This window comes from Colossoma macropomum, unplaced genomic scaffold (genome assembly GCF_904425465.1).
Source record: "Colossoma macropomum unplaced genomic scaffold, Colossoma_macropomum, whole genome shotgun sequence".
NCBI classification, from domain to species: domain Eukaryota; kingdom Metazoa; phylum Chordata; class Actinopteri; order Characiformes; family Serrasalmidae; genus Colossoma; species Colossoma macropomum.
In genome coordinates this window covers 12,714,807-12,741,574 of record NW_023494786.1, presented here as the reverse complement: position 1 = coordinate 12,741,574, position 26,768 = coordinate 12,714,807, and the positions used below count along the sequence as shown (strand labels likewise).

Below are 26,768 nucleotides of genomic sequence, written 5' to 3'. Positions count from 1 at the left end.
GAATTCAGGTGTTCCAGTCACTTCCATGGCCACAGGTGTATAAAACCAAGCACCTAGGCATGCAGACTGCTTCTACAAACATTTGTGAAAGAACGGGTCGCTCTCAGGAGCTCAGTGAATTCCAGCGTGGTACCATGATAGGATGGCACCTTTGAAACAAGTCCAGACGTGAAATTTCCTCACTACTAAATATTCCACAGTCAACTGTCAGTGGTATTATAACAAAGTGGAAGCGACTGGGAACGACAGCAACTCAGCCACGAAGTGGTTGGGGGTCAGCGGATGCTGAGGCGCATAGTGCGCAGAGGTCGCCAACTTTCTGCAGAGTCAATCGCTACAGACCTCCAAACTTCATGTGGCCTTCAGATTAGCTCAAGAACAGTGCATAGAGAGCTTCATGGAATGGGTTTCCATGGCTGAGCAGCTGCATCCAAGCCTTATATCACCAAGCGCAATTCAAAGCATCGAATGCGGTGGTGTAAAGCGCCGCCACTGGACTCTATAGCAACGGAGACATGTTCTCTGGAGTGACGAATCATACTTCTCCGCCTGGCAACCCAATGGACAAGTCTGGGTTTGGTGGTAGCCAGGAGAACGGTACTTGTCTGACTGCATTGTGCCAAGTGTAAAGTTTGGTGTAGGGGGGATTATGGCGTGGGGTTGTTTTTCAGGAGTTGGGCTCGGCTGCTTAGTTCCAGTGAAAGGAACTTAGTTTCAGTGAAAGGAACTAATGCTTCAGCAGACCAAGAGATTTTGGACAATTTCATGCTCCCAACTTTGTGGGAACAGTTTGAGGATGGCCCCCTCTTGTTCCAACATGACTGCGCACCAGTGCACAAAGCAAGGTCCATAAAGAATGGATGAGCGAGTTTGGTGTAGAAGAACTTGACTGGCCTGCACAGAGTCCTGACCTCAACCTGATAAAACACCTTTGGGATGAATTAGAGTGGAGTCTGCGAGCCAGGCCTTCTCGTCCAACATCAGTGTCTGATCTCACATATGCACTTCTGGAAGAATGGTCAAAAATCCCCATAAACACACTCCTAAACCTTGTGGAAAGCCTTCCCAGAAGAGTTGAATCTGTTATAGCTGCAAAGTGTTTGTAGGAATTTTTGGAGGTGCCAATAATTGTGACACATATGGTTTTGTAAAAATAATATTTCTTGACTGAAAATGATCGATTTTTTTCATCAGTATAAATTTACTTCAATTAATGGTTGGAGTTTTCTACTTTTTGCAGTGTAAAATTAAGCTGAACATCAAAATTTCTTATAATTCTTTTAACTCATCTTTAGCAGGAGTGTACTGTATTATGGAGGACACTGTATGTCCTACGTACATACGATACTGTATAAAGTTACATAAAGGAGCAATATAAGAAAACAAACATACATGTTTAGATCTGAATGTCCAGTGCTGGAGGATCTCAGTGAAGTTTCTTAAAAATGACTATATGGTTGGGTAAACTTTTATAAACATCTCTCAAATTTATAGAATTAGTGGAAAAATGACAACTTTTATGGAAATCGACTAAGCTTACAGCCTGCCATGCAGCTCAGTGGTTTATCTTGGAAAAACACTATTACACATAAGCATTGTAAATAGTAATTTACTGTTGTTCCTATTAAACTATTAATCGAAACACTTCCTCTTTTTATTCACTTCTAATTTTCAGTTTTATATTTGCATGTTTTAGATATTTATCTTTTAAGTCAATTATAAAGTCATATTAGATCTAGATTTAATTACTGATCCTAAGCTCTCTCAGCATAGAAACGCTACATTTTCCCTTAGGTTAGCAGTTTATGCTAACATGCAGGAGGACTAAACCAAACCCCATCACTGTAACTTCCAGAACTGTTTTCAAACAAAACCTAGAAGCAGATAGTTTTCATTGTTGGTTTGAATTACTGGTTTTCTTCTACATCAACATTAAAAGAAATAACAGTGTATTATTTCTAGATAGCAACTACTTTGCTAAACACTTTGAGCTAACGTTACAGTGCTGGTAAAAGCTACTGTATAAGCTACTAAAAGCTACTGTGCTAACCTAGCTGCTAAAAGCAAAAGAGCAGTGCTACTGAAGTCTTTATACACCCACTCACTGTCCACTCAGGCACGCCTACCTTGTTGGTCCACCTTGTAGATGTAAAATCAGAGATGGTAGCTTATCTGTTGCTGCGCAGTTTGTGTTAATCATTTAGTCCTTCTTCAGTGGTCAAAGGACGCTGCCCACAGGTTGGCTGGATATTTTTGGTTGGTGGACTATTCTCCGTCCAGCAGTGACAGTGAGGTGTTTGAAAACACTAGCAGCACTGCTGTGTCTGATCCACTCGCACCACAACACACACTAACACACCACCACGTCAGTGTTACTGCAGTGCTGAGAATGATCCACCACCCAATAATACCTGCTCTGTGGGAGCCCTGTGGAGTTTCTGTGCATTAATATTAATAGTTAATATTTTCCAATTTATTACATTAAATTAAAACAGGTCATTAAGGAAAACATTTCACCAAAATAATTCTAATAGATGACAGCAAAGATGAAAAAAAGAAAAACTGAATTTCTGTCTAAAGTTTATATTCATTTTAATAAAGAACATGCAAAACAAAAAGTAAGTCACAACAAAAACAAACACCCATGTGTTTCCTTTTTTTGAGGCTGCAGATTTGAGAGCTCACTCACAGGGGGAGGAGTACTCTGTCTCAGACTGGTCACCTGAATGAAGGAGATGTTAAAGATAAGTACAAAACAATAACGCAGTTGCAGCTATAGTCTTGGAACAACACAGACTTGGAAAATCCTACTTGTTTGGTAGTAATCATAAACTTTGATCACAGCTGGTTTGAGGTTCTTGACCGGAAGCGCCTGTTTAAGATGTAGCTGATAATTCATAGGAATATTTCTTGGGACCTGTTGAACACAAACCCAACAGTGTAATGTAAAAAATTCCTTATCTATTCTTCTTTTGGACAGTGAGTCCTCTGTGAATTTAGGCTTTTTTATTTACTTATAATTTTCATTTCAGTTTTATATTGTCATGTTTTAGATATTTATCTTTTAAGTCAATTATAGTCATATTAGATCTAGCCAATTACAGATCCTAAGCTCTCTCACAGATTAAATTAATGATTTACATTAATTTAGGCTTTTTGTGTACGCGTAGTGAATGTAGACGACTGCCCAGTCTGCCGTTCTTAAACATAATTACCGCCTTTCTTAAAGCCTATAATTAAAACAAAATGCAAATATATGGCTACACATGTTGATTATTGCATTTGAATGAGCTCAATAATTCATGATTATTAATCTTTTCTCTCACCTCTTTTATATACATGATAATATGGTCATCTTTGGATTCAGCTCGCTCCACAAGTGCCATATATTTCAGCTGACAAAAGAAATGTTATTACTTGTTCTTACATGTGATGATTTTATAACAATCTAAGAAAACATATCTAAATTTATATATGTAACTAAGTGTATATGAAACACTGCTACTTACAGCACTGGGATCTGCTGTGAATCCTGACAAGATTTTTATGTCTACTATGACCATATTGGTGCTGTTTAATGTTCCATTATATCTGAAAATAAAGTTACTTACTTCAGGCATGAGCAATAATACCATTAATGTGTGTTACTAAGCAGCAAAATAATAAAAAAAATGGTTATTATTTATAAGAATTCTGCTGACTTAAAATGTACTATTTTTAATTTTCCTAATATTGGGTTTCTAGCTATGTATTTTTCTCGTGAATCACAAACGAATGCTTACATGACTGTAAAGTTGATGGATAGAAACTGTGCAAGTGATTTTGAGCAACGTCCCTCAGTCTTAGCCTTGATGCTCAGTGTACTGGTTTCAGCAGGTGTGGGGATGTTGTAGAAAAAAGCCATCTGCAGTTGGGGATAAAACAGAGAAAACAACAGAAACAGTAAATGTAAATGGATTCACTAACACATTTCAATCAGGTTTTAGATCCCACTACAGTACTGAGATAGCCCTTATATGATTTGAAATGACAAGTCTGAATATTAATTCTGGCAAAAAATCATTACAGACACTGTAGATCTTAAAAATACTTCTAGCCAGGTTGAAAATCTATGTAGGACTTTCTGGAAATGTCGGTTCATGGTTCATGCCTTACAAAGGTGGTATAACTTTGTTGCAACTGGCAGTTATGAATCTATTCCCCAGTGACCAGTTTCTGGGCCCTTTTTATTCAAAGCCCACAAGACTGTGTGCCATTTGTGTAGATGCTATGCAAATATACTTGTCTTTCTCACCAAATATTATAGATAGAGGTACAATGTATGGAACACATAAATAATTGGTTGGCCTTGGCCATTTAAGGAGTTAAAATATAGCCAGAAGTAAAGGTTTATTATCAACAAAACCTAAAGAAACATATCCATGCTTTTATTTCTAATAGGACTGATACTTTGTGTTCTCCTAACTGAACTTCCTTAAAAGACAATTAAAAAGTTGCAGTTCATTTAAAATGCTCCTAACAAAGACAAGATAGTATAAAGAGAGCACAGCACATTAATCTAGTTCTAGAATCTTTACAACAGCTTCTAGTTAGTTACAGAATTGATTTTAAAGTGTTACTGTTAGCTTAGAAACACAGCAAGGTTATTTCTGTATATTTCCTATATGCTGTTTTGATATGTAGGTCTCTTAAATCTATGGGTAATGTCAAGCAAATCTATGGGTAATGTTAAGCAAACTGAAGCAGCCTTTATTTTTTATGCTTTATGCCAACTCCCAGAGGATCTTATAGGTGCCCAAAATTACCTATTAAAACTGAGGTTAAAACATTTTTGGAAAAATGTTTAAAATAAAACACTAGGGCTCCCAAGTGGCACAACCGTCTAAGCGTTGGCCCTATCATCAGGAGATCGCGAGTTCGATCCCTGGTGATGCTACAGCCATCCGTAGCCGGGAGTCCGAGAGAGCACAATTGGCCTTGCTCTCTCTGGGTGGGTAGGATGGCGCCCCTTCTCCCCCCATCACTCAACGTGATGCTAGTCAGCGCAGGCATCTGTTAGCTGACATAACAGATCTGGCGGTTGGCGCTTTCCTCCGAGTGCGTTCGGCCGTCCAATGACGTTGCGTTAGCGGCAGTTCGAAAAGAAGCTTTGGCGGTCACAGGTCTCGGAGGAAGCCTGCGTTAGCCTTCACCCTCCTAGTGCCGGTAATATCCTGTGATTGGGGGAGTCCCAACTAGCAGGTGGAATTGGAAACGACTAAATTGGAGAGAAAATTGGGTAAAAATCAAAAAAAATAAATAAATTAAACACTGGAAGCCATGCCAAGTGTCCTGATTACCAGTTTAGTGCTACCACAGCCATATGTGAGAATTCATACTCAATCTTGAAGAATGTCTTTATGGACCACAGATGTACCAAGTGCCACGCTGCACAAGGCCCAGCTGGTGTACCTGGCCTTCAAGTGAGACCTAAGAAGTAAACGTACGGTCAGAGGAGATTTAGTTTAGCTGCAGGCAAAGCTTACATAATGGCTCTGGTGATGTACAGAGTGAAAGTAGGAAGGGTGAGCTCAGCAGAGCTACCAGAGGCCACCTCAGCTTTACTCTTTGTTAGTCTCATTTCTGATGTATAGTCTTTGTTGGTGTTTGATATCCAGTGGACACAAACATTGGAACCAGGGGATTCTGGAAACAGCTGCATTTGTCCCACCCGAAAATTATACCGCAGAGAGAAAGAAAAATTATTTTATTATTTTATAAGTGCAACACAGAGGGTAGCACATTTGCCAGCAAATCAGACAAACTTCCCATTTAATGCCATGTCGTGTGTTGGGTGATGATGGGCGTTTGTTAAGGTTTGTTATTGAGGTGCATTTTCAAAATCAAAGAGGTTAGAGTAGCAAATGTGTGCCCCCCAATGCCAAACTCACTCCTACACCCCTGGACACATACAAGGGCTATACACACACTTACCTGCACAGACACGCAGGTGGAGCCCTTCACCAAAATGCTGTATTTGCCTGGAACAACTTGCAGTGGTCTCTCCTGGTACAATAACTTGTTGTCCTCATTCACATCAAAGTGGTGACTCTCTTTATCTGCTGACTGCACAGTTACTTCGCTGGAGCCATCAGAGCTGAACACTTTGGTGGAGTACAGAGCCAGAGCCTGGAGGGCCACCACTGTGTCCTGATCCAGACACAAAAACAATTAGCAATTGCACAACATTAAATATTTTACGTATATGTAGCCAGACCAAGAAAAAAGGTAGCGGAAATGGTGGGCAATTACCTGCGTGGAGGAGAAGCCTCCATAAGGATTCTGCTGCCTCACCAGCCAGCTGACAATCCTGTTAGCATAGCCCAAATCAGTAGCAGTGACTTCAGCTGTAGTGAGAACAGCTAGCAAAACATAGGAGCTGATCTCCACTGCCAAGGAGTCAGAGTCATCTGATGCTGACTGAGACCAGTGAAGGTGGCCGCCTATATATAACAGCACAAGAAATAAAACTAGATCAAAAAGATTACTCTACAAATTATAGTCAAATCAGTAACCTGGAGATTACAAGAGAAAAATCATAACCCTATGAACATCAGTATAAGCTAAAACCATGGTATTATATTAGTACTAAAATATGAGCTTAAAGATCCATGGTATAAAATATATTTCATACCTCCTGAAATGGCTACGCTATCCAATTTCTGTAGCAGGTTCTCTCGCGTGTCATGCTCTTCAGCCAGACTAAAAGTGTAGGCCAGCAGTGCAGTGGTGTAGGTGTTTGTTAGGTTACCAATAGAGGACTTCAAACATGACAACCCTTTACTCACAACAGGATCCTTAAAGTGTTAAAAAGAACACAACAACAACAATAATAATAATGTCATTTCTCAACAAGCAACTGCAAGGAGTTTTGGCTATTTCCATCTCTACAGTGCATCAAAATACACACATTTTTGACCCTCACACAAAAAATCTAACAACGTTTATAAGGTAAAATATCAAACATTGTGTATATGTGGGATTTACAAATCACAGATTTCTATTTTTAATTAGCATTTGACAAACTGGCCCAATTTTTAGGAATTGTACTTTAAGTAAACTGGATTTAAGCAAATTAAGTTATCTTACATTTAAACAGATATATTATACTCTTATTATGATAGCAGTAGAGTTCCTGCCTAAAGAAGTTATCCACTGAAGTTATGCTGCACAACTGGCATGTTGTGTTGAGGATTCTAACAAATGTTTGACATCAGATGTGACAGACATACTGTGTCTACCAGTATAACATGAGAAAATCAATGAAGACAAATAGATTAGTAAGCTTGCTAGGTAAGTCTAAATTACTCTAGGGCTTTTATTAGCATAATACCATACTTTAAGTTGATGTCGACAAATGTCTACAATATAGGGCGTGCAGAATCATCTGTAAAGATCTGAGAGTGTAAAATCATTTGTGTTACAGCTGCTGGCATATATGCTGATAATGCTAGCTTTATAGCTCCCAAGCTAGTTAATATTACATTGGCAAACTCTTTACAAAGTGACCGTTCTAAAATGTGCACTTCTCACAGCAATACTATTCTAGTTTGCATTCTATTTCACTCAGTACTGGTCCTGTACTGGAGTCTGATGACTCTGTCTTGACCTGGATTAGTAAGAAAAGCGCAAAATAATGCTGCTTATACTGCAAGTTGAGAATTCCCCCTGCCAGACAAAGCCCAAACTCAAATAGGCACCCAATACTTTGTTACTGCATGCTTTACTAAGTGCTTCTCTCATTTTTACAAAACCCTTGACATTTCCAATTAATGAGTTTTGTGCTTCATTATTCATATGTTAGCCCTACACTGGAGGGATGAGTTATCAGGAGACAAAAAATGCAAATTCTTTTTTTTGTGTCTCACCAAACATGTAAATGTATTGTTTACAGACAGATACGTCTATTTCTGTGCTCTGCTCAGAGCCTGAATGTTATTTAAAATAGGCTGTTGATTACCGCTGCTCCAGCGTCATTTTTTCATATTTCAGATGCTGTTTAAATTCTTAGCGTTGTGCATAGTCATTGGTTACGTCTTATGCTGACAAGGCGAGTCAAGCATACTGAATAAAAAACAGAGATTTTTGTTCTCTTGTGTGTCATTCATGATGTGGTGGTAGCCTATCCAGCGGTCAGAGATAGCGTGAGTTTATATTCTATATTTAAGCTGTTCATGTAAGTGAGCTGCTGCCATTATGTGTATAATTACAGTATATAACTATTCAAGCACTACTTAAGCATACTTTTTTCCCCACAAGGGAAAGTCAAGATATAATTTTTGGTGTAAAATCTATTAACTTGAATAACACAACACATTACAGAGGAATTCTCTTTGATGCAAGTACATCTCATTGACATGATGTCTTTCTACTGTTAGACCTATATTTGATATAAAAATTCTCTCATAAAATGATCAAATTAACACAAGGAAGATAATTTTTAAGCTGTTTTGAAGTGTATTTATACATTTAGTATTGCCAGATATCATATTTATCACTAATACTGCCAAAAAAGAACACCTCCTGAAGCACACCACACTGAACTCTAGGTTTTAAACAGAAATAATATTGCTTATAAACACTTTGTTTAAGTATAGTTTTAGTATAAAATAAGCACAGTTCATTGTAAGCACATTTTCAACACAAAATATGTCTTTTGAAGTATACTTCACTTAGGCACATTTTTAACACGAAAAATACTCTTTTTTTTAAGTACAGTTTAAGCATAAAAGCACAATTCATTGTAAGTACAATTTGATGAACTCAAAATTAACCCCTTTTTTTTCCACTTTACTAAGGTACGGTTTTTACACAGCAGTAATGCTCCTAGGACACTTTGCAAAAGTATAGTTTAATCATAAATTAAGCACAATATATATTTTTTATAAAGTAAATCAATGCCAAATTAGCACACTTAAATGAAGTATACTTTTTCAAAATACACATAAATAAATGTAGATTCAGTGGGTAAAAAGTTCAGTTTAACGTAAAAAATACACTTGGAGCATCCTGCTTATAGTTTAAGTAGACTAAATGTTACCTTGGATAACTAACATTAGGTAGATTTGCCTGTGAACTGTGTGTACTTAGCACAGAGTTATCTGTGGAGATCAGTATGATTAGTTGACACAGCTTTGGCATAGTGTGACAGTGATAATCAGGAGAGTTCGGAGAATTCCCAGTGGGCCCGTAGCGTTTTGGGCAGGTTACTATGAGCTAATGTACTGATTGTACTAATGTTACATTCAAGTATATATCTGTAGTAATTTAAGGGTTGAACCAGCGGCCCCATATCAAGAGGTGCAGCACCAGTTTGCTGATAGTACAGTGGACAAAGATAAGATAAAGCTGAAGTTAGCTTCTTATTCTTGTTTCTCGTTCCACTTTAATGATGCAGCAGTTATATTCAGACGCCTTTACAGGCATTAGTGTGTAATTGCTGCAGTATTTAAAGGTGAACAGAAAAAAGAACATCAGCTTTGAGAGATTGGCGTATCAAATTCAGCACGACAATGTGAATCTGACATAACAAGCAGTGCTCTACAGAGGTTATTATTTGTTTTGCATTACTGATGTGAAGATGGACTGCAGCAGCAAAAACTGCAAAGAAGGGAGCACCAAGAAAATAAGAATGAAAAAGCTGCTTAGGAAAGATGAGGACATATCTGAGCAGATGGGCAGTGAGAAATGCTGATAGGACCTTAACTTAGATAGCATTAGTTTGCAGCAATGTATTACTAGCTAGCCACCTTGGTTTTCAATGTAGCATATAAGAAATAAAGAAAATGCAGATTTTAGAAATAGTTATTTTGCACAAAGGCAATGCTGTGTGTGTTTGTGGTAGGAGAAATACAACAAGAGTCTGGGGTGGGCAGGTCCACATTATGTAACTCTCACTCTGGACGCTAGTGATATCCTTAATTAAACATCAGTTACACACAGGAACACCTTAAAACTTTTTTTGTTTTGTTTTTCTGATGTCTGCTTTCGCATAAAACTAAAAAGCACACAGAATACTTTGATTGTCCTGGTTGTGAAAAACGGCACGTCATACAGTAATGTCACATGAAACAGATGAATATCGCAACCTGCTGTTTATCGTAGGTGATGCTTGAGAATGTAAGTTTCAACAATGAGTGTGAATGACAGGAGATCAGTCTGTCTCAGTAGGAGATAAATCTCGTAGGCTCCAGCAAAAAAAAAAGTCACTTCCTAGCCTATGGAATTCTCATAGACCCTTCACAAAAGCATGCTATTCTTTGATTATTCATGTGAGCATGACTGTCATTGTTAACCCCTGAGTTACTGACATTGAGATGACTGCAGATGGAAACTTATTAGCTAACTCTCATGCAAACCATCTCTTCTCTTTTGTGCATGGTCCCTGACAAAATAAACATAATAATGGCAACAAGTCCTGAATTTAAATCACTCAGACTGTTGACATGTACTATGTGAGGTTACTTTCTAAATAATGAGGCTATGAGGCACACAGGCCCATAATAAGGCATTACTTTTGCACTCTGTTTAATAATTATGATGTTTTTTGCTTATCCTGAAATTTACACAGGCTCATGAATGTCCTCACCTTCACTGTATGGCCCAGTTCAAGCAACGTCGCAGTGATGTAAGCAGTCATGGTCACATCATCTTTTACACCACCCTATAATACATTAGTACATTACTCAAAATAGAAACCAATTCATTTTATAGTATGCAGAATCTGTTAAGTAGGATGCATAGCCCTAATAACACACCTTCATTCTGTTGTTGAACAGTCTTCCCAGTCTAATAAAACAGCCGTCCGGTATTTGATTACCTAGCAGCCATTTCTTTGCACTGTCAATGTTTTGCGGGTCAATAAAGATGTAACGCTGTGCTTTGCCAAAAGTCTTCAGAAACAAAAGCAGTTAACCTGGTGGTGGAAATGCATTTATATCTATTAACAAAAATGTCTCTGTAGATGCAGCGTTATTCAGTAATTTATACCAACTGAAAGGAATTAAACGTTTAAGTTTTCTAATCATTTGCACATCTGCTAGCTGCACATGTCACGAGTTGCTTTGGGAAGTTCTCACCATGTATTTCCCTCTCCTGTTCCAAATGTGCTGTATGCACCATCAAAATGCTTGTAGTTAAGCTGCCTCTGATATCCTGTGTAAAGGAAAATTTATTTTAACTCGGGTTAGTTGAAGTGCCTACTTAGAACAGTGTCACCATGAAAAGATTGTTCATTAAGAAAAGTTCTCTCACCGCTCTTAAGGAAACCTGTAGCTCTCTCACGGATGGCTGCAGTGAGCTGTCCAGTGTTCTCCAGGTACTGAAGAATGTAGATGTTGGGGGCGAGGAGAGCAATGTTTTGTTCTCCACAGCCATATGGCATCTTCAGCAATCCATCAATATTCTTTAGGGCATGACCCAGGATGTCTCCTACAAAACAACATGGTAATACAACCACACTACAGTAGAGCTATTTTTTTCAAAGTGTTGTAAGTCTGTTATGAATGAAGGCTGCTAACAACATGCTTTAGTAATGAAAATGGGCCTCATTTACCAATATCTTCCTGTCACACCTCCCTCTGGCCCTGCTGACACTTCCCTTGACAATTTTCTCACAGACTCCAACTACCAGAGTCCCTTGGGAGATCATGTGACTTTGGACTCTCAGGTCATCAGCCTATCACAGATATGCCTCCCTGGAATACAAATCCTTTGCATTCATGTTTAGTACTATTTAAACTGCTTGATTTTCTCCTGTTCTTTTTGAAGTATTGCCCCAGTTCACCTGAGCATACAGAGCATGTTTCTCATTTGCCTGTTTTCCATGTTATGACGTGGTTTGCATTTCTTGACTCTGAATTTTGCGTTTGCCTTTTAGCTTTGTCTGCTATTTTTATGATCTCTGTTTTTTGGCTTGACTTGGCTTGTGTTTGGATCACTCTCTGGATGTCCCTGCTTATTTTTGGTCGCTTGCTTTTGGTATTGACCTCGGACTGATTTGTCACTGTGAGTTTGCACTGCCTTTTCACATTAAGTTTGTTTTTCAAATGCAAGTGTCTGACTTATTCGGTCCAATTACATTACCTAAGTGTGAACCTAAGCACTCTTGAGAGTGAATAGATTCTGTTTTTACCTAAGAATAAATCCCAAATAAGAAAACATTGGTGAATGTCAGAATCTTGAAAACTGCATAAGTGAGTTTAAAGAAGAAATTTCTTTTGGTTGGTGAATGAGGCCCAATAAGCTTGTGTACTAAAGAAGTCATTTTCAGCTGTACTTCTTCTGTTGCTTTGTGTCTTGCGGTGGTAAATGACATGCTCAAACTGTCCACAAAATGATTCTTGTTACAATTAAATAAGGAAAATGCACAGTGTGACCTTCACAAATGTATATTTCCAGCAAAGCTGAAAATGATCAATGCCACAGATGGCAATTAGAACTGACTGGAATGGATTGCTGCTCAGTTCTCATTAGATGTAGCTCTTTTACTTTGCCTGACAAACTGTAAAAACGAAACATCTTGAATTTAAACTAGCGTGCAAGAAATATACTTTTTAAAAGTATGATACAGGCTCAGAATGCAAGAACAAGCAGGTGTGGACAAAGTTTATACCATTGCTCAGCAGCACAGTTGTTACTGTGTTTTCAAGACGTCACTCAAATGTCAGCAACTAAACAGAGCTTAATAGGACAGATGAGGAACTGCTAGCCTTCTAGCTAAACTAGCCCTAGCATTACAAACCCATTCCACTGTACTGCCCTAATTAACATTTAGAAATTGTTTTATAAACTTGCTGGTTTAACATTTACTGGGTGATTAATATTATCCTATAAGATGCCATCAGATTAGCTCCTTTTCTGCTAAACATGCTGTGGCCCTGCCCCCAGGGGCTGCCTGACAAGTCAAAGACCGTCAAAACAAAAGGGCAATAAACTCATAAACTGACAAACTGACCCTTACGCACTGTGTTTTCGACCACAAATTCCATACCCATTTACTGATGTCTGTCTCATTGATCTAAAGGTAGATGTCATTCCAATCACTGTTCCTACTGAGAGTTTAGCACAAATTACTAGCAGGACACATAAATATATAAAAATACTACAACAAAACTTGGCCCAGTCTCTACTCTCTACAATTGTCAGCCAGTATGGGGAAATACCTACAAATTCACACCTGTGGAAAGAGCAGAGTCATTTCAAACAGTTTTACAAGAGAGCATGTTTATGTTCCATTTTTTTAATTTATTTTATATTATAAAATTACTTGTAACAAGCTTTGGAATTTAGATATGTAGTCACCCACCTGTAATTACACGCTTCAATAGCATTACTATATTCATATTCTGAACTATGTAACTAGTCCTTATTTTGTAGTTCGTTGATTGTTTTCATTTTCTTCACACTTTAATGTAAAGTGTTCATGCAAAGGCCTCATTTGAATATTACATTTTTCATATTCAGAGGAGAATAGACAGACTTGTTTAAGCCAACAGAAAAGCTATTGTAACTACAGTAACCACTCTTTATAATGGTGGTGTTCAGAATAGTACCTCTGAGTGCTTAACACTTCAAAGCTTGAGGTGGATGGGCTACAACAGCAGAAGACTACATTAAGTCCCCCTGGCAATCAAGAATGGGAATCTCAGGCTGCAGGTTGCACAGGCTTACTAAAACTGCACATTGTTTGGTCTGAAGAACCCAGATCTCTGCAGACACATTCACATAGTAGGGCCAGAATGTGGCATGAGCCAAGATATGAGTCCTTGGACCCAACCTGCCTTGTGTCAAAAGTTCAAGCTGTTGGTGGTGTAACGGTGTGGGGAATGTTTTCTAAGATCACACTGGGACTTCTAATACCAACTTAGCATCCTTTGAATGCCACAGCCTTTCTGAGTAGTTTCTGACCACATGTCTCCCTTTATGACCACAATTCAGCCATGTTCAAATTATGATAATGTGGCTGGTCACAAAGAACAAATCATCTCAGACTGATTCTATGAACATGACAATGAGTTCTGTGTACTTCAATGGGCTACATAGTCACCAAATCTCAATGTAATACAGCACCTTTGAGATGTGGTAGAACAGGAGATTTGCAGCATGAATGTGCACTTGACAAATCTGCAGCAATTATGTTATGCAATTGCGTTAACATGGACAAATCTCTAATAAATGTTTCCAGCACCTTGTTGAGTCCACAACACAAAGAATTCAGGCTGTTCTGATAGTGGTACCAAGTTTAAGTTTCTAACAAACTGGCTGGTAGGTGTATACCAGATTTCCTATGTCAGAAGCCCTAAAAGAGTTATTGCGTTCCAATGAAATTCCATGTTCTACAAGTCAAAAAATACAAGTGTCAGGTAAGTTATCCAAATGCCAGCTGAGAGATGCACATGTAATTTGCCATAGTCAGTAGGACCCTCATCATGTCATAAACATTATATAAATTCTTAAGCATTTTTTATATTTTCTTACCAAGCACTGAAACAGAAGCTCGTGTTGATCCCTCAATCACATCTTCAGGAAGAATCAGCTCCATCTCCTCTGAAACACTGTTTTCTGTGAATTGAACAGGCAGCTCAATCTTCACTGAGCAGTGCAGTATTGTGTATGTCAAGAAGAAAAAAGGCATACATCAGCAGTTAAAATATGTAAGACTGGCTCCCGAGTGGCGCAACCGTCTAAGCGTTGGCCCTATCATCAGGAGATCGCGAGTTCGATCCCTGGTGATGCTACAGCCATCCGTAGCCGGGAGTCCAAGAGAGCACAATTGGCCTCGCTCTCTCTGGGTGGGTAGGATGGCCCCTCCTTCTCCCCCCCATCACCCAACGCGATGCTAGTCAGCGCAGGCGTCTGTTAGCGGACGTAACAGCTCTGGCGGTTGGCGCTTTCCTCCGAGCGCGTTCGGCTGTCCAGTGACGTTGTGTGAGCGGCAGCTCGAAAAGAAGCGGTGGTTGGCTTCACAGGTCTCGGAGGAAGCCTGTGTTAGCCTTCACCCTCCTAGCGTTGATAGCATCGTGTGATTGGGGGAGTCCTAACTAGCGGGTGGAATTGGAGACAATTAAATTTGGGAGAAAATCAGGTAAAATATGTAAGACTTACCCTGTGGACATAGCAACCAACTCTGGCTCTTGGTCTTTTCAGTTCCTTCAGCCTACATGGGAAAATTGTATGATTAGGTCATAATAGCAGTAAGCATAACTATGAATGTATCAAATACTTTCTGGGGCTATTTTAAATAGTCCTACCTGTACAAGCAGGCTTCGTGTGACTGTGTCAATGCGGCCTCTCTCAGGCACACTCACAATCTCATTGTCACACACAGTCTGTGACTGTTCTGCCTCAGCACTGACTGTCACATTCAAGACCCCTAAAACACATCAAAAGATGCAGAGAGGAGTTTATTAGCGCTAAAACAATTCAACAGAAATGTGAGATTATGTCTGAACTTGAGAGGTTTAGAACTCACCAAGCACAGAGGGAACAAGAGTCCATTTGAAGGTCTTTCTAACATTTGCACACAGACAGGATGAATACTCTCCATCAGAGGAGGCTTTCAGAGTGTAGGTTGAGGAAGGAGCTGGAGTCACTTTAACCTGTCCGTGAAGCACAGGAGATCAGCTTACTGTGGATGTTAAGTGATGAGAGACTGGTGAAGACAGAAAATGTTGACCTTGCAGTACCATAATGCACTTGGAGAGATAGTTGAAGACAGTGGCCTTCAGCTCAAACTCCTCTCCCCGGATGATGGAGTAGGGCAGTGAGAGCTCCAGGAAGAAGGGCTGGAAGACACGAAGCTGAGCAGGAGGAGCCAGACCAAGACCTCTAGAGGACAGACAGAAAGCCTCTGTCTCCCAAGTAGTGATAGTGTCAGGAACAGTGACAGGAACCTGTGCTGATCCAGAGTCTCTGTGGAAAAGTAGCATTTTTCAGTCAACATAAATTCTGAAATCCAAAGTATGTTAGCAAAACTGCAGTAAGGTTGGCAATAACAGCAAATGTATTGGTCAATATCACAGCATGACATCATTTAAGGCCATGAAGCACAATGTAAATCTGTCCACTTGAACAATCAATATATTAACCCCTTAACAGGCCATGGGCCCACTAGCAGGCCCAAAGTTTTATTACACACTTCTATAATCTAAGAATAGCTCAACCAGTTAGCACTGAAGTCCCTGTAGTTACTGGATAAAAAGCCTTTGTATCTAATAAACCCGGGATTATTTTTGTGTCATGCTACAAAATTGTAACTGAACAAAGAACACTAAAGAAAAATTACACAATGAAACAATGTTTGCTGATTTACTGACCCCACTTCAGCAAGCTGCCATATCCAAGTTTCTGGAAAGAAGCTGCGAACTGTTTCAGTGGGTTGAGAATCCCAAAATGCGGAACCAACATAATAATCGTAATAATCTGTTGAGTAAGAAACATTAAGGATTAGCATATTTTCTAAGGATTAGCAAGTATTCTAATAAATTACAGCATCCTAATACCCATTACAATATTTGGATTCACCTAAAATAAGTTATTTAAACATATAATACAGCTCTAACACATAATGTATTTCATTGCACTGATCAGAATGAACTTTAACACTATAACTAAACTTCTCTATATTTACCTTTTTTTGCACTTCCCACTGTGCTTCGAGATTCTGGCTGAAATATCCAGTTAGGGAATGGAAGTACCGCTCATTACTGTTCTTAGCCAAGTCAAAATGTGTGTGCTTACGTTTTAAGTTATTATTTGTCTCATTAATGGCATTCTGGAACAATGTGCATTTTGTGGCTGTCACTACAGCTCAGTCAAGAGGAATGTACAGTAAGAACCACAACGTTACATAAACAGCACAGAGCTTCAGCAGACATGAAAATGTGACTTCATAATAACAACTTGCAAAAGCCCAGTTAATAGCACTGAAATCCGGGACTTCCGGTGTGTCGATGTTGCAGTAGGACGTAGAGAAAAGGGGCTTCCGACTTCGTGCTCTTTTATTTCATTAAGCATTTAATTTACGGCAAGTAAACTTTTAGAACAATGAAGTACAAGTCTAGTGTAGCGAACACTGGCTGAAACTTTACCCCCAAGCTGAGTGTTTCTAACGTATCAACAACCCAAAAGTTAAAGGCCTCTTGGCTCCAGTGAGTCTGGAGTTGAAAGTGTAATTCTGTCGACTTAACACTCCCAACCCCAAACTCAGTCAAATTTACGACTGGCCACATGGCCCTCCAAAGTCCTGTGGACAATTTTATCTTAAGTAACAGAAAGTACATTTCTAAGGTATATGTCCACTCCAAACTGCAACCTTTCGTTAGAACTCTTTTTAACTAAACTAGACATACCAAGAACAGAACTGATACGACAATCTGGACTGCAAATTTAAACTTTCTAAATTCCCTGGGGATCTCAAGCATGGACCCACAGCACCCCCAAGGGGTGAAAATGAGAATTACCACATCACCACCGTAAGGACATGTGCTTATAAGGAACCCAAGAAACTTCTTGCTTTGTCTGCTTGATTATCAACATTTATATAATCTGTAAGCAATACTACTTGTTGTATTAATCTTGTTGTTGGGTAGTACCTAAATATTACCTGTATCTTTTTCTACTGTTAAGTGCTAGAAATATGTAGAGTATAACTTTGATAACAGTCAGACCCAACCATTTAATTGCTGAGTTTAGACTATTGACCAATATGTATCCTGAATGTGGTTTTCTTTTCTTCCTTTGTTCCTTTCCTTTTATTGTCGATTTTATTTTTCATGCATTGGGTCATGTTCAGATATTATAGGCAAATATTACCTGTGTTGAGTAGCTAGTAACCTTAGGTGAGGAGAACCTATCAGCACTCTGGCTCCACCTCCAAAGGGTAGGGCCTCCAGCTGAGCAAAACCAGAGTGCACCGCAAAGTTCAGTTCAGAGTTCTGCGTTCTCAACAAGAGGATAGCTAAATTTCTAAGTTTGTGCTGGCCTTGGTCAGAAAGACAGGTCAGAAGTATTAGGATGCTAAATTTTCAGATCTGAAACCTTTGTTTGTTTTGTAACTTGCCTGTTCGTCTACACACCTTAAGTTTAAACCACCCTCAGAGAAGGAAGGTGGATATTTCTTGTCTAGCCAGGGAGAATATATCCATAACTTTCGAGTCTGCTAAAAAGAGGTAGTTAGTTTAATTAGTATCACCAGCCTCAGAACCCTGATTGCAACCTGAACCTCGCCAGCGGAGTGGGAGCAGTTCTGACGGCACGGAGACCCAGCATCGCACCCAGAGCCACGCACTGATCTGTGAACAGATTGACCATCGAAAAGCTGCCCAAGCTCCACCGTCAGACGGCCTCAAGACGCCTCTGCCCAATCACTGACGGAAAGGCGCGTGCCTGCACAGAGATGCAGCATCCACGGCCAGCGAGGAGATGAACCACCACGTGAGCCGCAGCCTTCGATCGAGTCCATCCTGAGGCGACCCCTCCTGAAGTCAGCCCCCCCGACTCCAACGTAAGCTGGTTCCATCAATTTACAGTCAGGGCCCTGACGCCAATTTATTTAATAAAAGAACTTTTAATAGGTACATCCAGCCATATAGTTATTCCCGTCCACACTTAGTTTAATTCTCTAGAGGCTCTCCCAAGCGATATTATATTTAGCCAATAAATTCCCTTTTCTGAAGCATCCTTGGTGCGAGCGTTTCTCTCTCTTGCCCTGGTCTGTAGACTTCAAATAAATCCGGGTTACCCCACACCCTTATATAAGGTTCTAGCAATAATAACAGTAAAAATTGCAAAAACCCGTTACACTAGCACTGTTCGCAAAATGAACAAACAGAAACAATCTGCACCACCGGCAACACGGGCAAACTCTAGCATTGCTAGTAAGCTAGCGGCTATGGCTTCCTCTGCTAACAACGGCAAGAGAACATCTGAGAACACCGAGGGTGTCTCCATGAGCCAGTTGGTTTCTGAGCTAACTAAACAACGCATCAGTCTCAAAGAAGACATCTCTCTCCTAATTCAGGAATCACTTGACCCTTTACAGACATCGGTGAATGCCTTAAGAGAAACCGTCGATAGCTTTCAAAGTCGCCTAGCTACAACCGAATCTCTGGCCTCCGGGAACTTGGAAAAACTCGTAGTAGCTGAAGCAGCCATCGAGGCTCTGCAAAAGCAAAACGCACTCCTCACAGACCGACTCAAAGACATAGAAAATCGCTCGCGCAGATCTAACCTGAGAATTGTGAATGTTCCCGAGGGTAGCGAAAGTGGCCAAGATACGATAACTTTCGTCTTAGACATGCTGATGGAAATTACCGGCAAAGAACTGTTCGACAAGTCACCCAAGTTGGAAAGAGCACATCGCTCCCTCAGTCAGAAACCACACAAAGGACGACCACCTCGACCATTCATGGTGTGCTTCCATCGATTTCAGGAGAAGGAGCGCTTGCTACGATGGGCCAGAAAACATGAGTTGAAATATAAAGGAGCATCTGTGAGGATATACCCTGATCTCAGCACTAACCTGACAAAGAGGCGCACTGCCTTTCGTGAGGTCAAGCAGGCACTGTACCACAAAGGAATACGATTTCAGCTACTCTAGCCAGCCCGTCTGCGAGTCAGTTACGAAGGGGAAACGTTTATATTTCACTTGCCCGAGGAAGCTAAAGTGTTCTACAAACAATGCATGACCACTTAAGTCCAAGTAAGTTAACATGGCCTGGTTAACTTTGCTCTGCTTATTTCTACCACACTACACCTGGTACTCAATGGGCTAACCAAGATGCAATCTACCACCTATAACGGCTGTACTGACTGGTATTCGATTGAGCTAAAGAAGTTCTCCTTATCTTGAACTGTAACCTGACCCAGTCAGCACTGAAATAAAAATGCTATGCCAGACAAAACGTTTTCCAGTCAGTTTCCCAAATGACTGTCTGGGGAAGAGGATTATATTTTTGTTTCAGTGCCAGTTTAGCAGCCATCAAGCTTACATTAATACAGATTACTAATCTGACTTTTCTTTGATGTTGAAGGACCACACGGTAGGCTTACAAATTTCCATGTTCACGTATACGCTTTTCTGATTGTTGATAGATAATTTTCTGAGGTCGAGGGCCCTTCTGACTTCAGCAATCGTAAGGGATGGGCTACCGGGAGACACTCAATTTAAGTTTGGGCCTGCGTTTTGCCTCATCTTAAGAGGCAAGCCTAGGAGATGTTTGGGTTATTTTTGCTGCCTTATGGATCATTTATTTGATTGTTGTTTTTGATTTAATGTGTGAAGACAAAGTGTTATTTATCTGTTATAGGATGTTTCATGAGATGAGTGGGTTTGAACTGGGTGACAGTTATTATAGCCTCTTTAAACTGACTGTCATTAAACTTAAATGGCTAAAGCATCAGAATATACTACAAAGTTAGGAGGGACAGCATTCTGTTTAATTAGCTGGAATGTCAGGGGCCTAAACGGACCAGTTAAAAGAACTAGGATATTTGGCCACATGAAAAGGTTAAACACAGAAATTGCATTCTTGCAGGAAACACACAAGTGTATAGTAGACCAAATTAGACTGAGAAAACCGTGGCTAGGACAGGTGTTTCATTCAACTTATAATACAAAGGCAAGAGGAACAGCAATTTTAATTCATAAAAAGCTACAATTCACTGCATCAAGTCATTCCAGATTCCAATGGACGATTTATTATAGTATCAGGCCATCTTTTTCATGTCAGCGTGTATGCTCCCAACTGGGATGATGCGGGTTTTATGAACAGACTATCCTCCTTGCTACCCGACTTGAATTCATACCGCCTGATTTTGGGTGGAGACTTAAATTGTGTGATAGATTTGGTCTTGGACAGCTCAAACCCTAAACCTTCACCCCCCCCCTCTAAAATATCTCAAGCACTATCCAGCTTCATGACTGAAACTGGTTGTCAAGACCCATAGATAATCCAGATAAAAAGAAATTTTCATATTTTTCTCATGTTCATCATTCTTACTCAAGGATTGACTATTTTTTTTCTAGATAAAACATTTTATTTATTTCCAACGCAACTGATAAATTTTTCATAACTAATAAATCTGAATCTGTGTCCATTCTATAGGAAACGCTTAAGGTTGTAATCAGAGGAGAAATTACATTTTCTATAGCACGTAATAAAGCAAGAAAACAGAAACAACAACAACTTATAGACTCTATATTGAAGCTAGATCAAGAATACTCTATTATCTGTCACCAGAATTATTTAAGGAGAGATTAGCTCTTAAAACACAGTACAATTTATTATCCACTGAAAAAACTGAACAGTACCTGCTTTGGTCGTGAGGAAAGTTCTATGAAGATGGAGAAAAAGCAGGACGTCTTTTGGCTTATCAACTAAAAAAGAAATCTGCATCTCTGATACTTTCAGGAATTCATAATTCAGCCCAAGAAGTGACAGTAGACCCCTATGAAATTAATGAAGCTTTTAAAAAATACTACTGTCATTTATACTTTTCTGAATTCACTGATGATGATTCGGCTATGTCCAGATTCTTAGATATCCCAGTTATCCCTGATCAAAAAGAAAGAATGGATCAACCTTTGCAAATGCAAAATAGCAAAACCCCTGGACCGGATGGCTACCCATCGTCACTCTTTCACCAATATTCGTAGGCTCCTTAATGTTACATACTCTCCTGCAGCCGGGGATTTCCCAGAAGAGGTGGTATCCCTGGACGCAGAAAAGGCATTTGACAGAATTGAATGGAATTACTTGTTTGCGGTATTAAAAAGATTTGATTTTGGCCCAAAAATCATCTCCTGGATAGGTTTGATATATTCCTCGTATAAAGCATCAGTACTAACCAACAAATTACGTTCACTATATCCCGCTCTCAAAAGGAACGAGACAAGGGTGCCCTCTTAGTCCTCTTCTTTTTACTCTAGCAATCAAACCACTGTCCATTAAACTGAGAACATCAAAATTAGTGCAGGGTATTCAACGTACAGGTATTGAACATAGAGTCTCCCTGTATGCAGATGACCTTTCACTATATTTATCAGACCCCGTAATGTGTGCCCCTAATATTGTAAAGATCTTCTACGAGTTAGGTAAATTTTTGATATAAATTAAACCTTTCTAAAAGTGAGTGTTACCCTGTTAATAGTGTAGCCATGCAAATCAAAGAGACAGAGCTGCCTTTTCATGTGTCTAAAAACAGTTTTAAATATTTAGGAATTAAGATCACTCCAACTATTCATGGCTTATTCAGGGAAAATTTTGTACCCCTTAATTCTAAACCTAAATCAGACATTCAGAAATGGAATATGCTACACTTGTCTCTTGTAGGCAGAATTAACTGTATTAAAATGAATATATTATCCAGATATTTATACCAATTTCAATGTCTTCCAATCTTTTTGCCAAAGTCTTTTTTTCTGTCAGTAGATAAGCTGATAATGGCATTCTTATGGAGAGGTAACCACCCTAGAATATGTAAAGAATTTCTAGAAAGAAGTAGGCTACAAGGAGGTTTATCTCTTCCAAATCTAAGGAGCTATTACTGGGCCGCAAATTTACAAAAAATTGTTTATTGGTTCCAATTCCCAGAGACTAATTGGTGTAAAGCGGAGGCAAACTCCTGCAAAGCATCGTCTCTTGCTGTCCTTATTACAAAAAAATTACCTTTCTCCCCATCACAATATACTTCATCCCCAATTGTATGCTCCACACTTAGAATATGGTCGCAATTCAGACAACATTTTAACCTTGCAGATTTTTCAATGTTGGCCCCCATATGTGATAACCACCTTTTTCCAGCAGCTAAACTGGATCATGCTTTCACAGTAGCAGAGATTGGGTATTGCTAAGTGTAGTGATATTTATACTGATGGTACTTTCGGCAGTTTCAATGCTCTCACTGAAAACTTTTTGTTACCATGATCTAGCTTATTTATTATTTAGTTATTTTCAGATTCGCCACTTTATTCAGAATCAAAGTTCAACTTTCCCCTGCTCACCACCAGCTTCAGCTTTAGATAATATCCTGCAAACCCCCATGCATCTTAAAGGCCAGATTTCACGTATACTAAACACAATCTTCTCTCTTAAAAGTGTGTCACTAGATAAGATTAGAACGGACTGGGCAGAAGAACTAGGCATAGAAATATCTGATGAGAACTAGGCATAGTAATATCTGATGAAACTTCGCGAAGTGCTTCATGTTCTCGTTAAATTAAGACTCTCCCTGCAAACTGACTTTCAATTTTTGTATGTTATGCTCATCCATGTCCATCCCACTGCAAAGCCTTACAAGGTCTAGTAATTTTTAAAAAATCTGTGTGTAAATATATATCTTACTTTGTCACCATCCTTGGATTTGTAGACATTATAACATTCCTTTTTTTGTGTGTGTTGTTTTTTTTTTAATTAATTTAATTAATTACATTTTTATTGTGTATGTGTACCTAATAGGCAGCAAGGGTTGGGAGGCACTGTTGTGTGGGGAAATTATGGGGTGGGGGTGGGTGGTAGAAAAAAGAAGAAACTGGATTTGACTGCATTGTGATATGCCATCTTTTTTTGTCTTGTTGAATAAAAAAATATTGGAAAAAAGATTAATTAACTGCAGAAAATAATTATTTTGGGACCAACAGGACTGACAATCTCAAGACCAAAACTAGACATGAGTACTACAACACTACTGCCAAGACAGTTCTCACAGGTGTCTAAGACTCTTGCACTGCAGTGTACTTAATTACAAACTGAGTTACACAATTACATTTGTGTATTTATTCTGTATCGATAGATTCAGGTCTGCACTTCAGATTTTGTTCTGTGATGTCAATAAATGACAAAAATGCATCAAAAATGTAAAAAAAAAAATAAACAAAAAAAAAACAAAGATAACACAAGTAAGACCCTGTAGGTTTGGATTTCTTTTTCCCTTAATAATAAAGACTTTCATTTATAAACTGCATTTTGTGTTTACTTGTGTTATCTTTGTCTAATATTTAAATTTGCTTGGTGATCTGAAATATTTAAGTGTGACAAACATGCAAAAGAATAAGAAATCAGGAAGGGTGCAAACACTTTCACACCACTGTACATGTTTTAAAACTACAGCAGACATCATCGTCCAATATAGCATCAAGCTAACCCCACTACACTGACACTACTACAGTGATCATACAAGGAGTATGATCAAAGCACAGGTTTTTTTTTTGTTTTTAAACATTTGCACTAGATCTTGCTATATAACGCCATTGCTTTATGGTTTTCTGCCTGGACCTGAGTCTCAGTGAGATGAAATTAAATGAGTGTATTAGTGTGATTAATTTGTGTAGGTTGACTAAAGCATTTCTCTCACACAGATTCAAGCTTCTGTTGACAAATTGATTACAGACATTGGCCCATAAATATTTAAATGTCCCAAAAAACAAGATTATTTATATTTAGGGTTCAGGCATGCAATGCATTGAACCCTATTGTAATTGTCAAGATTTTTCTTCCTATTCCTTTTCTTCCCTGAAACGGAACGCACAGCCCAAACCGTAAGTCCTAAAGACTTGAAACTTGGTCAATAGGTAGTAGTTCCCTCCCGCTACTCAGGCGCAAGGAATCAGCCCAGTCGGCCACAAGGGGGTACCATAGCGCAGGTCAACGCGTTTGGGTCTATAACTCCTAAATCAGATTTTTGCCAGAAAAAACATATTTTTTTCCAAGTTCCTTGGGTCCAAACAAACAACTTTGCCATTTGGATTATTTAGCTCCGCCCACTTAGATTTTGAGCTAATTTGCATAATATGCGAAACATACTTTTGCGAACTAGTCCTACAATTTTTGCCCGATCCTCAAGTTTTTGGTGTCAAAAAATTCAGAAGAGCCTGAACCTCAATAGTTTTAAAAAACATTTTGACTTTTCTAAACAACATGGCTGTCATATGCAAATGAACCCTTCTGGATAAATGAAAAATAATTTAGAATTAATTTAAAATTCTGTAACTCTACAACCCTTCAGCCAAAAAATTTCAAACTTGACAGACACATTTGAGAGAAGATTCTGAGGTAGCCATTCGATTTTTGTGCGCATATGTCATTAGGGGCGGAGTTAATGCTACATGGCTGTTTCTCAGCATCTGTACATCCAATCAGGCTGAAACTTTGCAGATACCATCTGTTGGCCAGACTATAGGTGAATCCATAAGGACAATTTGATTCATTGAAGTATATGGTCGCCATCGGCCAATAAGCATTTAGCAGGCTTTTGACAGGCTTACCATTGACCAATCATCATGAAACTTGAATGACCTCTACATATAGCCACTTTCTAACAATCAATATTCAATCAACAATCAATCAGTTTGAAAAAAAACTGACCACTGGGGGGCGGTATTCATAAAAATTAACATATTATTACATATTATTACTATTTTATTACAAGTTTTCTTGAACATCCTTGTGTATCATATGTAGTATGTTATTCCAAACAATTTTGCAAATGCATATTTATTACAAAAGTGCGTAGTTTTTTCATAATCGTTAACTGTTTAAAAAGCCTACTTTTCGAACTAGTCCCTGGATTTTGATCCAATCTTTTTGAACTTGGTCTTGAAAAATTCTTTGGCATGTGTAGGTAAATAATTATCATTTTATAATTATAAAAATATTTTGACTTTTCCACTCAGGGTCGTGTGGATCAATCAATTAATTACTGCGACCATGGCATTGTTAGCTTGATTAGCTATACCTCAACAGCCATCGGTCGCATCATGTCCAAACTTTAAGAACTTTTACATATTTGGACTATAATGGTGTCTGCCAATTTTGGTCCAGATTGGCCTTTAGGGGGTGCTTTAGCACTCAAAAACACTTAAAAATCAATTAAAATGCTATTACAATGTTATTACAAGGTCAACATATAAACACATGGTGCCATATAACTCATTTCACTCACATGAACAACTTTCTAATTACATGTTATGTCAGAAATTGTACTGTTTGTCTGGTATTTTGGCTTATTCATTCAAAGACTACGTTATACAAAGGCTTTTTATACAAAGGTCAAAAGGTCAATCTGACCAAAACTTGGTAAACATCTTTGGATATGGTCCCTGATCAAGAATCACACCATACTGTGGCCTTTTCACTAATTCTGACCCACTTTCACTGAGCTCCTGACACCAATAGGGCCTCTTATGAGTGCACTGGGCCTCATTATGGCCTACATCAAATCAGTGGCTTAAATATAGAACCAATCCACTGTGCAAGTGCAACTTCTTGGATGTTCTACAAAGCAGTGTGGATCAGTACATATGAATGCAAACCTATAATGTGTTTAAAACACCACTGCTTCTTGTTTAAGGCAACTGAAGGCCTTTTGATGAACTGACTTCCTATCAGTTCTATTCACGCTGCCTATGAATAAGACCCACAGCTTGAGGCCTTTTTAGGCCTAATGGGCTAAACCAAAACCTTAAGGTCTTTTTAGGCCTAATGGGCTAAACCTGCAGGAGGGCCCGTACTGCTGTTGCATGCTTGAACCCGCTCATTGCCGCTTGCGGCTATATTTTTATTTATTCCTGCATTTCTGTAATGGCAGGATGTTATAAGCATTCAAAATATCTATTTTCACTTGCCAGAAGTTCCATAAGTGCATCATAAAAGCATACATGCATAAAAGCATCACGGGGTGCAATAATAAGGTAAATAACAGTTGTTCATAAGGAACACGATGTCACTTCT

At 38.9% G+C, this 26,768-nt stretch overlaps 1 protein-coding gene and 1 long non-coding RNA gene across 2 annotated transcripts in view; both read right to left on the bottom strand.

Moving 5' to 3' along the window:
* Positions 1–2,575: 2,575 nt before the first annotated feature.
* The window catches only part of LOC118826899 (alpha-2-macroglobulin-like protein 1), a 73,218-nt gene continuing 49,025 nt past the window's right edge, over positions 2,576–26,768 (bottom strand). The window contains exon 36 of the mRNA XM_036597971.1: positions 2,576–2,722. Within this exon, the coding sequence (XP_036453864.1) occupies positions 2,682–2,722 (41 nt within the window). The 3' untranslated portion in view covers positions 2,576–2,681. The remainder of the gene's footprint in view (positions 2,723–26,768) is intronic.
* LOC118827016 lies at positions 3,358–4,955 on the bottom strand. The gene is made up of 3 exons (XR_005008837.1): positions 3,783–4,955; positions 3,510–3,591; positions 3,358–3,395 (listed from the first exon to the last, which is right to left on the bottom strand). It is a non-coding gene; the product is annotated as an uncharacterized LOC118827016 (long non-coding RNA).